An 18,290-nucleotide genomic window follows, 5' to 3' on the forward strand; every position below is an offset into this window, starting at 1 on the left:
AAAAGGTAAAATAAAACCTCTCCCCAGTTTAGTAACTGAAAACGTCTCAACATTAAAACACCAAAACATGCTCAGCCACCTTTCTATTATTACATCTGGTAGAAGGATGACTGGGCTGTCTAACACCCCACGGTGAGACAGTCATTTCTCTAGTGCCCAGTCAGACGTGTTATCTAATGATACTGCAGACAAACAGGAGATGTTCCAATGAAAAGACTGTGCACAGAAGTTAGGGATTGATCTTCACTCTGAATGAGCTGAAGTATGGTTATAATTTGATTCCAATCAGAAATTTTCTTTTTAGTGAACTGAAAAGACTATAAACACTTTTCAAACTCACGTGAACTGCAGTCTCCACGGGAGGTTGGCATTATCTCCACTTACAAATGCAGCATCACTGCTCTAACAAGTTACCTAAGGCTAATCATGTAGATAGTGGCGGTACAAAAGTAGGACCTACCTCTTGGTTCCCATTCTTTACACTAACTACGTAAAAATAAAACAAAACAGAACACAAAACAAAACCAACATTCACAGTGTATCCACTAACACAGGCTAGACCAGCCAGTCTCCCATCCCAACACAGCCCAAGTGTTGGGAAGAAGTCTGACTGAGACAACTTACTGTCTTGATATTTAAGACAGGTACTACCCCAACTACCAAAATGGGTCACCCTCAGGATTCCTGTTAGGGGTAAGACCTCAGACTGCCAAGTCACAAGGACTCTAAAGGCTGTAGAAGACAAAGGGAAAAACGGTTACCTTTCAGGCTGGGAAAGGGAGTATTCTTGTCTCTCCCAACTTTGGTTGGTAGAGCTAAGTTGGACAGACTGAAACTTGTGCTGTGGTTTCTGTACAGGCTGCCTATGACAGAAAAAGAAAACCATTAAATGCCTAATGCTCAGTGAACACACTCGAACTTCCTAAACTTCCTGTAATTCACTTTCTTATTCCAGATCCTTAATGATTAAGTTCTTCTTTATTATCCAAAAGTCTCACAAGCATAACCACCTCATTTCCATTGCAACCACATCTCTAATCAGATTATTCTAAACTGGACAAACACATAATTCTTAACTTTCACGTTACAATCCTTGCTGTTGTATCTTTGAGTCTTAAATGTAACATCAACATCCACTTATCATCCTGCACTTAAACAGGTAACCTCATGTCAGCTGTGTCTTCTAGTTTGATCCTCTTTTTAGCAGCAAATGAATGGCAAGGGCCACATGAGAGAACAGGATGGTGGAAGATCTCCAAAGAATTCTGAAGTGACGATTGTGCCTTATGAAATATGTTAAATCTGCCACAGAAGCATGCTTTAAAATAGAAACTTCCCATTTATTAGGAGAAAACAAAAGTTCTTCCTAGCACAGACAGATCTTAGGAACACCATAATGCATTGTCATCTGGTTACGCCTGCAGACAGCCTGAAAGCATCTCATGAAGTGTTAATCAGTTTGTTGATCTACAAGATGGTCGTTAATATGTCAGCGTACTTACTATTTCAATTTGCTTTGGTTCTTGTTTTTGCAGTCTTATTTTGGTAACAATAATTTTACCAGAAATATCCAATACACTTTCCCCACTGCTGTAAACTTCACGCACTGCTCCCCACTATACTGTAAGACTCAACTGGCCGTGTCTTCTTTCACTCATTAAAAAACTCTAGATTAGTTTTCCACACCTTTGGATTTTACTATTAAAATATAATTGAAAGTAGGTGAGCACACTCAAGAAATTGAATTTAGCACCTAAATACATAAGTATGGCAACATGGAAGGCACAATACTGGTAAGATATTTGTATCCACTTCACGAAATTGCACAATTTTTTGTTTAAATAAAACCGAAAGGATTTCTGATCTGTGCCCTAAAGTGCCATATTTCTCAACCACATAACCAAAGTCATCCTTACTGAAAATACATGAGGGGTACTTATCAGCAGTGTAAATCAAAGAGGTCCTGTGGCTCCCCACATGACTTCTGGAGAGCTGGTAATAATCTGACAACTAAGTCATTCTCTTGACTCGCCATCCCTCTACTCCATCTCTCTGTAAACTCTAATATAATAAATAAAACCAGCTTAATGAATGCATTAGTACATACTTGCAAAAGACATGATGCCCCCAAAACCTTCACTGCTGTTGTTGGAGACAGTAGAGTTTGGGGAGCTGGCCCTGGAATCTGAATCTGCATCAGAATCATTGGCCAGTTTTAAACTGTTTGGACGGAGTAACTTCTGAGACCTTTAAAGAAATTAAGTACAACTGTTATTAGCTTTCCCCCTTCCTGTCCCAAATCAACATGTTGTATGATCATGGGAGATGAATGCTGGTCTCACTCCTCATCAGGTTTCACCACACTACCCTTACCTTGTGGGAAAGACAAAAAAAAAAAAAAAAAAAAGTAAAAACGAGAGAATTGAAGCATCTTTGAATTTAGGCTTTTATTACCTCTCAGGGCATGCTGAAAACTTGTCCACAAAAGGGCATTGGTGGATTTGGGGTGAAAGGGTTTTGCACTGAGAGCAATAACAAGAAAACCCAATGTCATCAATCACTACAGTATCTTTCCCCCAAAAGACAAAGCTTCACCAAAATGAAATTAAAATTAAAAAAAAAATTGCTCAAAGGTTTCCAGAAATCAGTAGGTGATATACTAGAATGTTTCTAGGAAGAACTGGTAATTCTGTTTGCTCCTACTGCTTACATAAAAGCAAGGAGCTGAGGGAACTGAGCAAGTGCCTTTACTCGAACCAGTTTACAGCATTTCAGTACTAAATGGATGTGATCAACACCACATTTCAGGTGCAAAAGACATTTGAACTAATGAACATTAAACTACATGAGGCAGATGAAAACCCCAGCAGTGCTGTACAGAAAGGCAGGAGACAAGGAGGACTCGCCTGCTTCCATTGAGATTCTGGTTAAATCTTGGGGTGTAGCTCTCTTCCTGCTCATCATCTTCATCTTCTGTAGGAAAACCATACTGTGGCTCAAAGTACGGGTTGTCGTACTCTCGCTTCCTCACCACCCCTTCCGAGGAGCTCATGCTGCCTGCTGCGCTGTCACTCTCACGACGATCCAAGCTTATCTTGGGAAAGCTCGCTTGCAGTGGCAAGGAAGGGAGATGGTTTGAAAATCCAGCAACCAACTTCTCTTCCATTTCTGCTGACTCTGCTGACTCCTGTGGACCAGTCAAATCATTGACCTGTTCGCTAATGTGCGTTACATACAACTGAAGGGCAGGACAAGAACAATTATTTCAAACTGCGAAGTCTGCAAGGTCCTTGCTGTTTATTACTGGGCCCCCACCCCATCCCCACTATCCGTGGTTCTAATCTTGGATTTTATATACGTTGCAGTATTTGAGCATTGTTCCAGGACTTACTGCCCTGTAAAACTGACCTTGCGGGTAAGTGCTTGCCCAGGATAACGGCTCTCCATTACACTGTTTTGTGGTTATGCAAGCAACTCCCATCCTCCCTAAATGACCCCAGATTCTTGAGTTTTCCCACCCCACTCCCCGTTCCTCTAATGCACCAGGTCTTTCCAGACTCTATAAAAGCAATTCCTGCTGTCACAACCTGGACCACTGGTCTCTGTTAACGCTGCATTTTTCAATGCACAGGAGCTTTTATGCAGAGGAATGCTCGATCGCAGCGTAAGGGGGTACCAGTAAACTCCACCTTGCACAGAAAGCCTGGAAAGAGCATGCAGTTTAATCTGTGCATGGTTTCACAGTCCTATTAGCTTTTGCCCTTCTCAGAAGGGCATTCTCCCATTCTTTATATGCTAATACACTGATCTTGGGGCTGAACTCATCTCAGTACACACATGATTCACTCCATGGATGACAGTGCTGGGACTGCTACTGGCTGTAGTACTGGAACTTGAACGAGGCTGGTTGTTCTCTTGGGAGTTTTCACTGTCCATGGCCTGTTCATCCAGATCCCCTGAATATTCTTGAAAATCATCAAATTCCACTTCACTAGCATCACCAAGGGCTGCGTGAGTCAGCGGGTCAACATCTGCAAACACATCATTTTGCATTAAAGAACACTGCCTTCCTCAGCCTTTTTTGCCATCTGAAGATCCCTAGCAGATGAGGACTGCTCAGTAGAATAAACTTGCATAAAAATTTAGGTTGTAAAGGGCTTTTGGAGGTCATCTATTCCAACTCTCTGCTCAAAGCTGGGGTAACTTCAAAGATAAAGCAGGTTGCTCAGGGCCTCGTCCCACTGAGTTTTGAAAGACTCCAAGGGTGACATTCGGCTGTGATCCTGGGAACCTGTTTAACCACACTAACCATGAAGATCTTTTCCTTACGTCCAAGCAGAGTTTCTTTTGTTGCAACTTAGGATTATTACCTCTTGTCCTTGGGACACAGGAAATGTGCTGACACTCCTACTAGATTTATACTTTATTGAAGAAAGTGAGAGTTTCCCACTCTCACAAGAGAAGCTATTGCTGCAGCCTTCACATAAGGCACAGAGAATGCATTTTCCTGTCCCAGCTAGGACAGGACGGCTCATTAAAGCCAGCACTGAGAACCAATATGCAGGGACAGGAGAAAGCTCATACTCTGCTGCCCATATTGCAGAGTATCTGCTGGCAACAGCAGGTTGTTTCCAGATCTAGTGAGCCAGTTTTGTTCAGCAGCACTTATTTCTGTTCTTCCTCTTCCCAGTGTCCCTTGGAGTGCATTGTTTATAAGCAGGACAAATGTCTTTTTTCAGCCTACCCCTGAATATTGGAGGAGTATAGAAGATACTTTTACCTCAGAGCAGGGCTACAATGGCACAATATTTTGCTCTGATTCAGGGACTTAGGGGAGGCATTTTTCCCACAGTGCAGATGTACAGGGAAGAGGAACCCAGGTGGACCTTGTGAAAGCAATGCTCAAAGTTACTCACTTGGGGTATCACCATTAATGTCACATTTCATCATCTCACTGACAAAGTCACCGAGGGAGGAGTAGGAGGAACTTGAGTCATCATAGTCGACGCTGTCACTGCCACTGCCACAAGAGGTGAGAAAGGGAGGTGAGTGGTAGTATAACAGCAACAGCAGGGCCTGATGTTTCAAAGATGTGATGTGGCACTGTTTTCATCAGCCTCTTAAAAATGTCATGATATTACAGTCTCTACAAACACATTTCTGGCAAGAGTCAGAAGCCAGTTTCACAAAAGGTCAGAACAAATGAAATAACCTTGAGATACGTGAAAAGACAATATGGGAAAACATTTAAAGGCCCTAGCAAAGCTAATGAGGTCAAGCCTAAGTGAGCAGGGAGTAGTGTGTTAGTTCTCAGTGTGTGTGCAGGACAACTTCAAAGGGAACTGGAAATCACAAGTAGAGAACATTCTCTTTTTATACTAATGATAAATCACACTCTGCCAGGACCACTGGTGCTGTGCAGAATGTAAAAGATGTGCAAATCCAAGCCTGAAAGATCTCACAAGCTAGCAGAGATGCAGAAAAACTTGATGCATAAACTAAATGCAAAACTCTGGGAAATATGGCCAAAACTACTACAACAACTACTACAACAAAAAAGTTTACTCATTTTACTGAGCACGGAAGGAGGTCTCAGGCAGTGGGTAGTACTAACAAGCTTCACATAACTATGTGCACTGAGTAGAGATTTGAAAGAGTGGTAGGATGGGTGGGAGTACTTGTAGTACTGCAATAAAAATAACCAGAAAAAGAAGAGCATGGAAGAAAAAAGGATTAGGGTGGGAGGAAATACCAAATGTCAAGTAGCATACAGGTAGCAAAAGAAAAGAAGAAAAATACAAATGGAGAATCACATTAAATGCAGGCTTGAGAAGACGCTAGGAAAGGATTATAAGAGGTTGCTGTGATAAGAGAGCAGTGAGACAATTTACTTCAGTGTCAGTATTCTGCCCAGACAGAAGAAAGGAAACAGCAACTTGGCATGCTACAGGAAAAGGCTGCAAACGAGAAGCAGAAGGAGAGGCTCAGCAATCTGAGGTAACTATCATGTGCCTACCGTCACGCTCCCTGCTAACCTGTCATCAGTGGGATCCGAATCTGTTTCCTTCTCTGCTGGGACATTCAGTGCTTCAGCCAGCTGTGAATTACCGTCATAGACACGGTAGTGGATGGGCTGCAGCTGGTGAGCGTACCACTTTGGTTTGTCACCAATCAGCGCTGGGTCAAACATGTCTGCGCAAAAAAAACCAAGGAGAGAGTTAACTGAACTCATTTATCAGTGTCAAAGGCTTCATTCACAGTGAGGCTGCCCCCTGCTCAGCCTTGCACAAAGGAAGGGATGGTCCCTACTCTAAGAAGCCTACAAGATTTCTTTTCCATGACCAAAGAAGAGGTAAAATTAATTGGAGGAGTAAGCAGCTAAGAGCAGGGCTAACTTGGTAGAAACATACAACAACATACATAAAAATAGAAAAATGTTCCTTGAACTGGATTTCCCTCCCCAGTAGGAATATCATGGTGTAAAACTAAGTCCTTCCTTAGAATCTCTCTGGTTTTTTAGTTCCTGCATCATACCCAAGTGCAAGAAAGGCGAGACCAAAACTCACTGTTATGAATTCTTTGGAAAGCGTAGTTAGTAGGGTTGAGTGACCATTCTCCAAAGTATTCTACTGCCTGTGTCCGGGAAAGCTTATCTGCAAAAGGTGTTTGTTTCGGCCTAGAGGCAAGAAAAGAATTTGCCTGGAAGGCCACCACTGGTCGTGGGAAGAGACGAAGAGTCCGAGTATGCATCTGGAAACCTTGCAAAACATTTGGCGAGTTGAAGAACCTCACCATAGCAACCCTAAAAGGAAACAGAGAACAATATACCAGATAAAAGCAGAGAACACCACAGAAAAGAAGACAGAGCACCTTTAAAAGCTATGCAGTATGCAATGTTTCAAACCTTTGAAGAATGGTAATGAAAAACTAAGTCTTCTTAGAAAACGTCTTTAAAGAAAAAGGGGAAAAAATAAAACCAAGAACCAAACCCAAGAAATCACTTTAATTCACCATGTCAACATCAAGACCCACTCTATGAGGAACATCGTTCTCGTATCTGCTAGCTGAGGTGCCAACTAAGTCTCCAGCTTTTTTTGTAGTTCGAGGCTTGTGATTTAAGCCAAGGATACAACATCAGACTGACAAGTCCAGGTAAACTGCACGATCTATAGGAAAATGCAAGAAACGAAACACCCCTTCAAGATACACAATTATGTTCATGTAATTAATAGACTGAGATAAACACCGTAATTTCTGCACTTTTTTTCCCCGTGATTTGAAGTAGAACCTGCTGTAGAACCTGGGAGATGCTGCTTCCACCGCAGGACTCGTGTACGCGCCTGTGCTGCCTTCAAGTGCAAACATTATGAAGATTCAACAATACCTTCCTGTTCAGCCTCACCTGGTAGCCACATCCACAGAGTCCACATCATTTCCATAGATCAGAGGGTTGAATTCTGTGGAGGGAGTAGACTGTAAATCATTCTGTGGTCTTCCCAGCAGCAGTGGCACCTCTTGCCCCTCATGGAACTTCTCTAGATTAAGAATGGGCTGAGTATTCAGACTCATGCTGGCCAGGGCCTAACAAAGGACAACATTATGCACACACTTAGCAAGGAAAGTTATTCAAGGAACAAAGGAGAGATGAGAGCTACACTGCCCTCTAGGCAATTGCAACAATTGTGCATGCTCCATTAGTTTGTCTTAAATCATCTCCTATGCTGAGTCAACAAGGATTTCCAGGCCTTCCTTTATGCGGATTGTCAAAACCATTTCCTCAAGGATGAAACAGTCCTGGAGCCAGCCAAGGGGCAGCACACAAGTCCACCTTGCTAAATCATTCATGACATGAAAACAGATAGTCCAAATTGGACCACTAGTAGTACGGCACTGTTTACAACTTACTGTAGAGTTATTCCCCTGCGTAAGTTGGATGTATCTTGGGACCTAGTGGCCTTGAAACTTGCCTTGCAACTTGGCCATCCAACCAGTGAGTTCAATATCCCAGGACAATGTGGAGACACCTTAACACAGGAATCTGCCTGTATCCCTGCAAACTTCCACTTCCCATCTGAATGAGGTCTTCATCTCTCCATAATGCTACCATCCTCTTCAACCCTCATAACATCTTCAAGGATATGCACTGGAGCAGCACAAGTGGTAAATCAGTCCTGGACACCCAGACCTATCCTAAATATTCCTCATTTCTCCCATTTGCCCACTGAGTCTTCATCTTTTTATTTGAAAAATAAATAAATATATAAAACAAAACAAAAACCAAAACTTCAAAGGAAAAGGGTAAAAATGGAAAATTGAGGGGAAAAGAATAAAATAAAGAACCTTGTTGTCAGGAGTGAGCAGCTGTTTCTGAGTGATTGCAGTCATGCTAACCAGACACTGGAGGCAAGATGGAAGATCATATGATAACACCAGCAGCCCATCAGAGCCAAGACGAACACATGACCACAGAGAAACAGATGGAAGGAAAAAAAAAAAAAAAAACTATTACTACCAAATATCACAAATGAGAGGAAATAAAAGGGACCACAAAATAGGCACATCTTGGGAGAGAGGTCTAACTGCCCCACCCCCAAACATTCACATCTGGCCACTCTGGAAAGTGGAAAGGCTGCTGTCTTTATTGATGCAGCTAAGAACTCTCAACTGCGGTTGAAAAGCAGATATCCTGAATTTTAGTAATTGATGCTAAGACCCAAAGGCACACAAAAGTGTTAACCTTTGTGATGTGGGCCACAATTTAGTCTTCTCTACTTTGTACAGCAACCAGTAGCACTCCTCCTTTGCCAATGGTCAAATCTTAATGATAATGCCTGCAGGAATACATAGGGATGTAACCTGAATTTGGGTGAACACTGAGAATTTTAAGTATGCCTTCAGGGAGATTGCAGTTTGTTCTTCTGATATCCAACCAGTGAGAGAGTTTTGCTGAACAGTGCCTGAAATTGCAAGGGGGTGAGGCAGAAGTGAGGGGAAGGTGGATCTAACAAAACTCCAAGCAACACATCGCTTCCATCTGTGCTGACAGCAAGTACTGGGGTATCATAGAGGTTACACACTTTGCTCTCCTGGTCTACAAGGAGAGAGAAAGAGCAGACCTCATCACATAAGTAACACACTTTACCTTTAGATACTGCATGCAGCGTGCATAAGGAAAACAGAAATAAAGAGATAAAACCTGCTTGACACGATCAGCCAGGATGACCCAAGCTGATAAATGGCTTAGCAGGACCTGAGAGGAGAGACTGAGACCTCACACACAGATCTGTGAATGGAGGGGAAACAAAGATGATCATAGCTTGATGGATCAAGTCAGAGTTTAAAGCCCACATGGCAAATGTAAAGGAGGAATCTGGAGCTTTCTGCACCAACTGGAAACAAGTTAGCCCCAAACAACAGTAAAAACATAAACCATCTGTTGCGCCCAGGAGCATTTCAAATTATCCCTCACCTGGCTAAGAAATTAAGTGCAGTTATAAGCTTCACTGACCACTCACTTTTCCAAATTAACTTTCTCCATTAAGATAGAAAAGTAGCAAGTGGATACCTACCACTTCACATCTGTATCAATTGACACTACTTTTTAAGCTCAAAATGCTGCTGTATTCTAACATGAGGGATGTTTTAACTGGCCAACTGTAAGAAAGAGGCATCTTAAATAGGTTAACAGAAAATTTCTAGTCCTCTGCTTCCCCTATAAATGACAAAATTGGAAACAGCAGAGACATCAAAAGATGAAACAGGTAACAAAAATCACAATGAAGTCCTCTGGAGAAACTACAGAGAGACCTGAAACAAGATGAAAGTCTCAGATTTAGCTTGGTCAGGAGAAGACAGTGTTAGAAAGTCATACAGCTCAGGGATCTCAAACGAAGACACTCCTATAACTTTGTTTCATCAGCCACCCTATTGATTAGCCCACCTCCACATTCAGAGAAGTAGACCTCTCCATGACTGACCAAGGGGCACTTTCTTGACCAAGGGTATTCCAGTAGTCTCATACATTTTCCCATCCATATGATGAGCCAGGATACACACCCGCTTTTAACACATTTTGCTTTACATTTGCTGACTTGCATTCTTGTCCAGTATCGCAGAAGACCTGCGCAAGACCACATCTGCAAAGTTCTAATGAATCTGAGTCCTTTCCCCAAAGTGCTTATTACCTGTTTCAAATGCTTTTTCAGCTCTGACGCTTCTGGTTCTGGCAGTGCTGGCAAAGATTCTGCATTTGTGGGAACTATCACCTGGAATTAAGCACAGCAACAGACCAAAAATCCCCCAGCTGTAGTCATTTCCAAAACACAGTCTCCTGATTCTCCACCACTCCAGAGATGGAGGAATAAAAGCCACAAAGTAAAATAATTAACTAAAAAAAAAAAAACCACAACACAACCCCCAAACACGGACACCTGCATCAATACTTTGATTTTCACTTCTTTATGGTTGTTATTGTTTACAATATCACAAACAACGGAAGAGTTACTTTATCATTTGCCACAAAAAAAAGAAGTCTGAATTAAACCACACTCATCCTTTGGAATTGCCATCAAGTAAAAAATGTTATACACATTTCCCTTAAATTAGCCTTGCTCATGCCCCAGTAGAAAGCAGGATACAAAGTCCCATTTGAATTATGACAACCAATGCTGCTAGAAGGCTCTTAACAGACTGGGTTTCTTAGGTAGGGCTGTAAGAGACAGGGTCACAATTACTCAAGACGACATCTGTATCAATTTGGATTTATCTTCTAATGATACACCCAGATGGATTAATTGAAAAAGAATGCCTTATGAGCAAAAGAAACAGGAACCTTGAGACACAACAAGGAACAGAATCCTGCAGTTTAAAATGGGAGTGGCAAAGGCAGACTGGGGCCAGGCATTCTTAAATTCTCAATGGATACACCGATGAAAGTGCACAGTTCCCTGGAAACAAAGACACAAGTCCTTATGGGCACCACTTACCCTATTGGTATCCAGGTCAATAAGCCATACATCATCAGGCATTTTAAAATCCAGTTTGTAAAGGAAGAAACTTGCTGGAACACCAATGATATAAGGTGTAGGGGCTAGAAGCAACTGAGAGAAAGAGAGACTTCAATAAGGACAAGATCTGCATTTGATATCAGCATGTTCTTCCCAAATATTTATTTATTAACTACAGTACATTTATAGCAGAGGAGAAAACACACAAAGCATTGATAAATAAGTAATTAATTCCATACAATAGAAACATATAAAAGAGAAAAACAAACAAACAAACAAAAGATAATTAAAGCTCCTTCTCAGAGAGCAGTTTTCATTTAGAAGAAAATAACTTTCTGCCTTGCATGCCCTCCCACCCCCAGGTATGTAATCAATAAGGCTGCATGGCTCTTTGGAAAAAACTTAGCTAATCTAACAGCTTGCCACATATATTGTGGACCAAGAAAAGAAGATGTTCAGAATAAGAGCCTAACTAGAGAAGCAGCAAGTCACAGATGAATACATCCTCAGCTCAGACTGAGTTTGTGCCATTGTAAATATGGCTTTACCTATGCAAGGGCTTTACCCTTACCCTTGCAATGGTAATTTGGTTTCAAAACAGTAACATCTCTAGGAAGCAAAAGAAACAGACATAATGTTTTCAAATGTACATGGAAAAACCTAAGGGGAAATTCAGGTTGTTTCTGATAAGGAAATCAGCGGAGAGAAAAGGTTTAGATCACTAAGGCACATCGCAGTTTGAGACCAGTGGCTTGGGAGGATAATTAATTCCTTAAATCTAGAACAGTTGGTCACCTCCCAGGGGCAGTACAAGAACAAACCTGCAGCATCAGTTGCAGGATAGCACTGAAGTAGTAAGAGGGCCTGAATTCTATCTTTCCAAGCAAAATAATGAGCTCCTGCAGAAAGCTGACTATTGGCAAAACCCAGGCTCCCAGCTGAAGTAACTCAACACTTCATATTTCTGAGAATAAATTACAGGCAATAGTTTCTAAACTATGAATCAAGAACCCTCAAGCGTCCTTAAATATTATTCTGGACCCTCCTCAAACAAACCCTAATACTGAGCTGGGGGAGTGTGGGGAGTAAATACTCACCATAATATTGTAGCTCTATAGCCTTTCAGTCCATTGCTTGTGAACTACTGCTTTGAATCTTACTATTCACTAAGCATGCTTTGAAGAAATCCAGATAAGTGTTACCTACAATCTGAAGAGTTAGTGGTGCTCAAAGAACTTTCTTTGCAAGGCAGACTTTGCTACAATCCCTGAGAAGACAGCAGGGAAGAAAACAAGGACTACTCCTATATACATTTCGGACATCACAGAAACATCCTTTGCAAAAGACCAGTAAAGGGAAAATATGTACCTGTTCTGCAGAGGCCATGCAGGTGGGAAGCAGAGGGATCACTGGGAACATGTACTCTAACGGGTAGATCATAGCAACAAAGGCCATCACAGACATTGAGAGCGCATTATAATCTCGGGACTGCAACACAACCTGCAACCAAAGAAACTCACATCAGCACAGGGGTAGCAACCGTTCACTTCTAATACTTCCCCCCAGGGGTATACAAAGATCACAGCCTGCAGGCCTCTGATTTGATGGTGGTGAACTGGATGACCCTCCATTAATCTGACTGAAAATAAGCTCCAGGTGCTTTTTTGAGTGAGAGCAAAACTTTCCAAAACAGGAACCTCAGAAGGAGCTATACCTTCCTCCTGCAGGCAAATCGATTCCAGGCAGTGCAGGAGTCGACTGTTCTACCCATCCAGCCTACCCTGGTTTTGAAGAGGGCAGAGCTCCCTACGCACCCATCAAAGATCAACCCTTCCCTTCTTACCTTGTGCTCCAGAAGGATGCAGGTTAGCACCTGCAGGCAGGCATCCACTCCCAGCAACTCCAAAGGCAGATGTAATGGAAAATCCACCAAGGTGAAGCGGGATGGATCAGGAAGAGCAAAAGTCAAAGCTGGCTGCAACTCATGTGGCAAGACTTCCACATCTACCCGCTTCTGACCAGCAACAGGCATCGGTGAACGGAGCAGCCGGTATATCCAGGCCTCAATCTCCCGCAAGTCGTGCAGCAACGCACTAGATTTTTCCTCCACCAGGAGGGAGCCTGTGAAAATCCGCCACATCGTATCCCTGTACCGGGAGAACAACAAGGTTAATGCTCCAAAAGCTTCACCTGACAGCCGTTTCCGCAGGGCTCTTCCAGGGAAACAAGAGATCCACTGAGAATTAAAAGATGCAGCTAACAAGCATTTGGTCACGCAGAGGAATGGAAGGTAGGGTTTTAAGCTTATTGAAACAATCACTGTGGGGAAGTATAAATCTTTCTGTGGCAAGAATCAACACAAGTATGTCACTTCCATCTGAGAGCTCATTCATTCATTTTAAAGTTTCAGTTAGGTCCAGATTTCTGAATATGTCTCATCATCCTAGTGCCTGAAATTCAGCATGCACACAGGATACTCTCATACCTTGTCCACAACTGTGGCAGGCTGATCAATTGTAGGATTCTGCTCCCAGCAGTCCTACAAATGTTTGCAAGAATAAGAACTACACCCAAAATAATAAAAATATGCCGTGCCGAGATCTCCCAGATGTTTTGGCATGATAAAATACTCTCCTTCATCCTATCCTAAACTGCATTGTATCATTCTTAAAAGCTGTATAACCCGTGGCAGAAGTGGATGCATTTCAGCTGAGAGTATAAATTTCTGAAAGCTGTCTAGAAAGCATTTAGGTATGTTAGCAAATTAAGCAGCAATTTTTCTGTGCCCTAAACTAGCAACCTGCAAACTTATAGCTCACAGATGGGCTGGCCAAAACGCATGTACAGCATTGCTCAGGGCCTTCAGAGCTTCAAAACTTGAAACTGGGTCTGATAAGGGAAGCAAAGCAGCTTGTCCACTTCAGCCCCTAATGTTGTAGCACATTGTTGTAAGCCTGCTGTAGCCATTCTGCAAAATACTTCAGCCTGAAAAATATCTTCAGTTACTGGAATAGATCCCTTAAAGTGGTATGGGTTCAAATTAGAGGTTCTACCTTACAGTTCACAACTTAAAAAAAAAAAAAAAAAAAAAAAGAAAAAAAAAAAAAGAAAAAAAAAAAGATTATGATGCTGAAAGCTTTAGAAAGGAAAAAAAAATAAGAGAAATTTGGAGGGGTCAAAAGAAGAGCAATTTGAGATTATGCCGAGTGATACACCTCTCAGGAACTGTGATGCTTCTCACCCTCCACTCTTCCTTCAGCTGCTTGTAATGCACAGGACATTAGGTTGTTAATAGGCACACTCAACATTCTAGAAGTTGTAAGGATTCAGTTTCACCTTTATTCTGCCATCACTTCAAAACTATTCTACTTTTCCAGGTCACAGCTTGCAAACCACATGGTAATTCAAATCTGCTGCTTTACTTTTCCCAGAGATGTATGCTCAGCACTCCTCTTGCCCTATTCATCTGTCACTCGGTTCTTCTCTTTAAGAATTATGTCCAAAAAGAGCAAATTTTTCAAATACCACATGCCATTCAAACACTGGAATACTTTAGCACCCCTTTCAAAAATCAGATGAGCTCACTAGCACAAGGCCCCAATCGTAATCATGAAATTTAGCTTTTTTCTCCCTCAGTAATCATCAGACTAAACCAAGTGACAAAATAAGATTCCTTAATACATACTTCCATTGGGAAAAAAAAAAAAAAAAAAAAAGGTTTGTTCTGACAGAATCATTTTTTCCCCAACTGTCAGTGGATTCAGGTAATAAATCTGCTAAAGCAGGAATCAGTTACAAGCCCAGGACATTCTCCTAGAACTATTCCAAGGCAATAACCCAAAAAGTAGGCTACTGCTCTGTGAACAGGACAAATTTCCCCTTTCATGCAAAATGGAAAGGGCTTATAAAGATGAAAATGATCAATGCCCTGTCATTTTTGCTTTTGACAAGTTTAATTTGGAGTGCACCAAGCTACTTAACTCATATTATGAGATATTTCACAGCCCCATCCCACTTACTATTGAGATAATCCCCTCCTTTTCTGGAGATTCACTTTGTATTTTCTCTTTTCGGTTAGCATATTGGAAAGGGAAAATATCATCCTGGAATGTAGGTGCCAGGCATAGCAGCACAGATATACATCCCTGACTGATATACATAAACACATTGTTCCTTCAGTACCCTACAGTGCAACAGCTTTTGTTACATACCCAACATTATAACAGCAGATATGAAGATTACTACATTACATCAAAAATACACCAAATTCCTGTTAATTTGCTGTTACCAACCCCCATTCCCATATGCTTCCTAGAGAACTCCTTTGTTTTCTACCTCTCCTCCCTCTCCCCTTCAAATATTGTACTTTGATCTCTTTCAGCTGTTCCTGCTTCTCTAGTCTTCTCTCCCACGCTGAAGTTCAGATCGTTTCATAAGCTCATTAAGCACACTTTCATCATTTCCCTCTTGCCCCAGGTGGAAATTCTATTATTTCTTGACTATTTCTAATTTGCCAGAGAATCAGTCCTGACATACACTGCTACAGAGCTTATATGCCAAAGCAACAATAACAGTATCACTGCTCAGTTTCAGAAAAGATCATGCTCAGTCAGTTGTTAGCAGGACAGTGCCTCCTTAGGCATATGAAAAATTAAAATCATACCAGAGAAGTTTTAAAGAAATCATCACAAAAATTTCCTTTTCTTACTGTGATCTTGGGTTAATGCAGCAAAAAGATCACCCATTGGTGTTTGGCTGCTTCTGCAACCACACCATGCGGACAGTTGCAGCCCTGGACAGAAACAGCAAGAGGAAGAAGTTCTTTCTTCCCCCTCAACGTACCTCTGCACCCCACGAGGAATCCCCAACTTCTTGCCCAACAACCTCTCGCTGCAGCAGTCCACAAGTCTCTTGAGGGTGTACAGACACTCACGGAAGGTGGAAAAGAAGGGATAATGACTAAGGATGCACAGAGAAGTCAGAGTGCTGTTCCGAGAGCGATGGCTGCCTTTGGCCTGACGCTTACTGCGTGGTGATCGATTCACATCTGGGGTAGACTCCGTGCTTGGAGCCTGCAGCGAAGAACCACTCTCCGAACTCTCAGTGCCCGCTTCCTCTTGGGGTGCGGATACATCCCCAGATTTGGGGATTTTCTGTCCCTCCCGAGCCCGATGCCCCCCCGTGCCTTCTCCCTTCTCTTTGGGTACTCGCTTCTGGAAGGAGCGATAGAAGTTGACACAGATTCCATAGCGAATGACACCTGTATCCTTGTCTGTGAGCGTGAAGACAAAGGAAGTGTCATCACGGAAGCTCATGCGTTTTTGCCGCACGCTCAGGCATCCTTCTGGCTGGCAGAAGAATACAACATCAGGCGGTAGAGGAAAGTCCACGTGGTCTTCTAGAGGGTAACGTCGCAGCAGTTCAGGAGTCTGAGCAACACTATCACTGCTTGGCTGCCTACAAAAAAAGCAAACAGAAAAAACATACATAGTTGACTACAGCCAATAAAAACCTTTGGTATCTCCCTACTAGCATGTCAGGAGCCTGCGGGCTCAGCTTCATCTTTGTTTCTTCTCTCCCCTGCTACCCAGGGAAAGCACAGCTTCTCAGTCACTAGCCACAATGTTCAGTCACTAGCACAAGGCCACAATTGCAGAAAGGTTAAATTAAAAAAAGTCTATACTCTCATTATCAAGGCCCAAGAAGGAGCCTGTTCAAATCTGACTGAGAAAAGGACTTTCAGGAGTATGTTGTTCCCAGGAGAACAGTGTCATGTTTCCCTGACTACGATTTCCAAAATTAATTTAACCACACAGGTCTTCAGGCAACACTTAGGTAGGGAACACAGTGTCCCTCTCCAAATATACAGTCAAATGAAAACCCCCTGGATATCAGCCATTTAGGAACAAGATGAAAAATTAAATGAGAAAATCCAGTATCAATTCCTAACTGGGAAAACCAAGATTTACTAGGAGATAACTCAGACAAATGGTGGAATGTTATGGACCTTGTTCTATATGACATTTTCATTAAAAAGTTCTAGCAACCATAGGTACATATATTTCTGTGTTTGATTTTCAAGTTGGATTTGAAGTCTAAGTTACTATCAAAGCTGACAAATACATGCAAACCTATTTAACAGTGTGGCTCACCAATCTTTGTACCACATATCACTAACGGAACACAAAGACAGAAAAGGCAACACTGTTTATTTCTAATTTTCCATCAGAATAATAGATTTTTTCAAGGTATTAACTATTTTCCTACTACTACTTTTCCATGAAAGTTACTGAATAACTGCCACAGAAATAGTATGAGATCCACATAGTGAAAGAAGAAAAATATGTCCCCAGAACAACCTCTCTTTGGTTTGAGCCCACTGATATAAAGTCTGACCTCTCACCATTTACTAAAGTAATTAGCATTTAATATCACATTTACTAAATAGTATGTAGGAGACCTGGCTCCACTCATCACTCTCCTATAGGACCTCATGCAAGACATTTTCTCACTCTGATACTTTAGATTTGCCCATTTCAAAATACAAATGACACTTGTTTCTCTCTTACCTGAGAGGTGAGAAAACCCAAACAAGTAGTAACAGAATGTTTGTCATTTACAGAAGAAAATCACTGGTGTAAATAGCTCTGCTGACTAATTCTCCCAAACTAATATTTTATTAAAGAAAAATGCTTTACTAATAAAGCATAAATTGGTAACAAAATTTATACTGTCTGTACAGTTAAGTACTGAAATATTGTATGAAAAAAGAAACCCTAAAAACCTTTTAAATATTAGTGGACACAACTAATGCATCATCTGCTGAAGAAACAATGTCAAATAATGCTGGTACTATTTGGCAGTAAATGGTTAAGAAATGTCATCAGCAAAGTACCAGTGACTGTATCATCAGTTCATGCCTCTGCAGTAATACTAGCTACAGAGTCTTTTCATACATTTAGTAAATCTGCATCTAATAAAAGGGAATACTTCCAAAAGGCATTGCTATTTGTGCACGGTGGAAAACATGATGTAGTGGCAAAGGCCACATGGAGCTCCTAAGGACTCTGCAGTAGCAGCTACTTCAGTCAGCTCCATGTCTTACCACAGGCTTTTGCTGAAGTCCATAATGAGACAACAGACCTCTGAGCATCAGCAATCTAGCTACCGCTGCCCAGCAAAAAGCATGAGAACTGCAGGAGTCCAGAAGTGATGCTAGCAAATTTCTAAGTGAGAACATCAGACACTACAAGCATCACTGCAGGAGGCAGTCAACAGTTGTTC

At 41.8% G+C, this 18,290-nt stretch overlaps 1 protein-coding gene across 48 annotated transcripts in view; it reads right to left on the minus strand.

The window, feature by feature from the left end:
• MADD (MAP kinase activating death domain) overlaps positions 1–18,290 on the minus strand; it is a 76,144-nt gene that overhangs the window by 42,897 nt on the left and 14,957 nt on the right. For 20 of the 48 annotated variants that reach the window (XM_032993302.2, XM_032993339.2, XM_032993327.2 and 17 more), the window contains exons 3-17: positions 15,849–16,463; positions 12,850–13,153; positions 12,375–12,506; positions 10,986–11,099; positions 10,185–10,265; positions 9,143–9,151; positions 8,341–8,397; positions 7,403–7,581; positions 6,567–6,802; positions 6,036–6,192; positions 4,917–5,023; positions 3,838–4,031; positions 2,907–3,238; positions 2,108–2,247; positions 762–863 (exon numbers count right to left, since the gene is read on the minus strand). In XM_032993302.2, the coding sequence (XP_032849193.1) occupies positions 762–863; positions 2,108–2,247; positions 2,907–3,238; positions 3,838–4,031; positions 4,917–5,023; positions 6,036–6,192; positions 6,567–6,802; positions 7,403–7,581; positions 8,341–8,397; positions 9,143–9,151; positions 10,185–10,265; positions 10,986–11,099; positions 12,375–12,506; positions 12,850–13,153; positions 15,849–16,463 (2,759 nt within the window). The remainder of the gene's footprint in view (positions 1–761; positions 864–2,107; positions 2,248–2,906; positions 3,239–3,837; positions 4,032–4,916; positions 5,024–6,035; positions 6,193–6,566; positions 6,803–7,402; positions 7,582–8,340; positions 8,398–9,142; positions 9,152–10,184; positions 10,266–10,985; positions 11,100–12,374; positions 12,507–12,849; positions 13,154–15,848; positions 16,464–18,290) is intronic. The other 28 variants (XM_032993346.2, XM_032993351.2, XM_032993345.2 and 25 more) reach the window with 9 other exon arrangements.

This window comes from Tyto alba, unplaced genomic scaffold (genome assembly GCF_018691265.1).
Source record: "Tyto alba isolate M040663 unplaced genomic scaffold, T.alba_DEE_v4.0 Super-Scaffold_18, whole genome shotgun sequence".
NCBI lineage: Eukaryota > Metazoa > Chordata > Aves > Strigiformes > Tytonidae > Tyto > Tyto alba.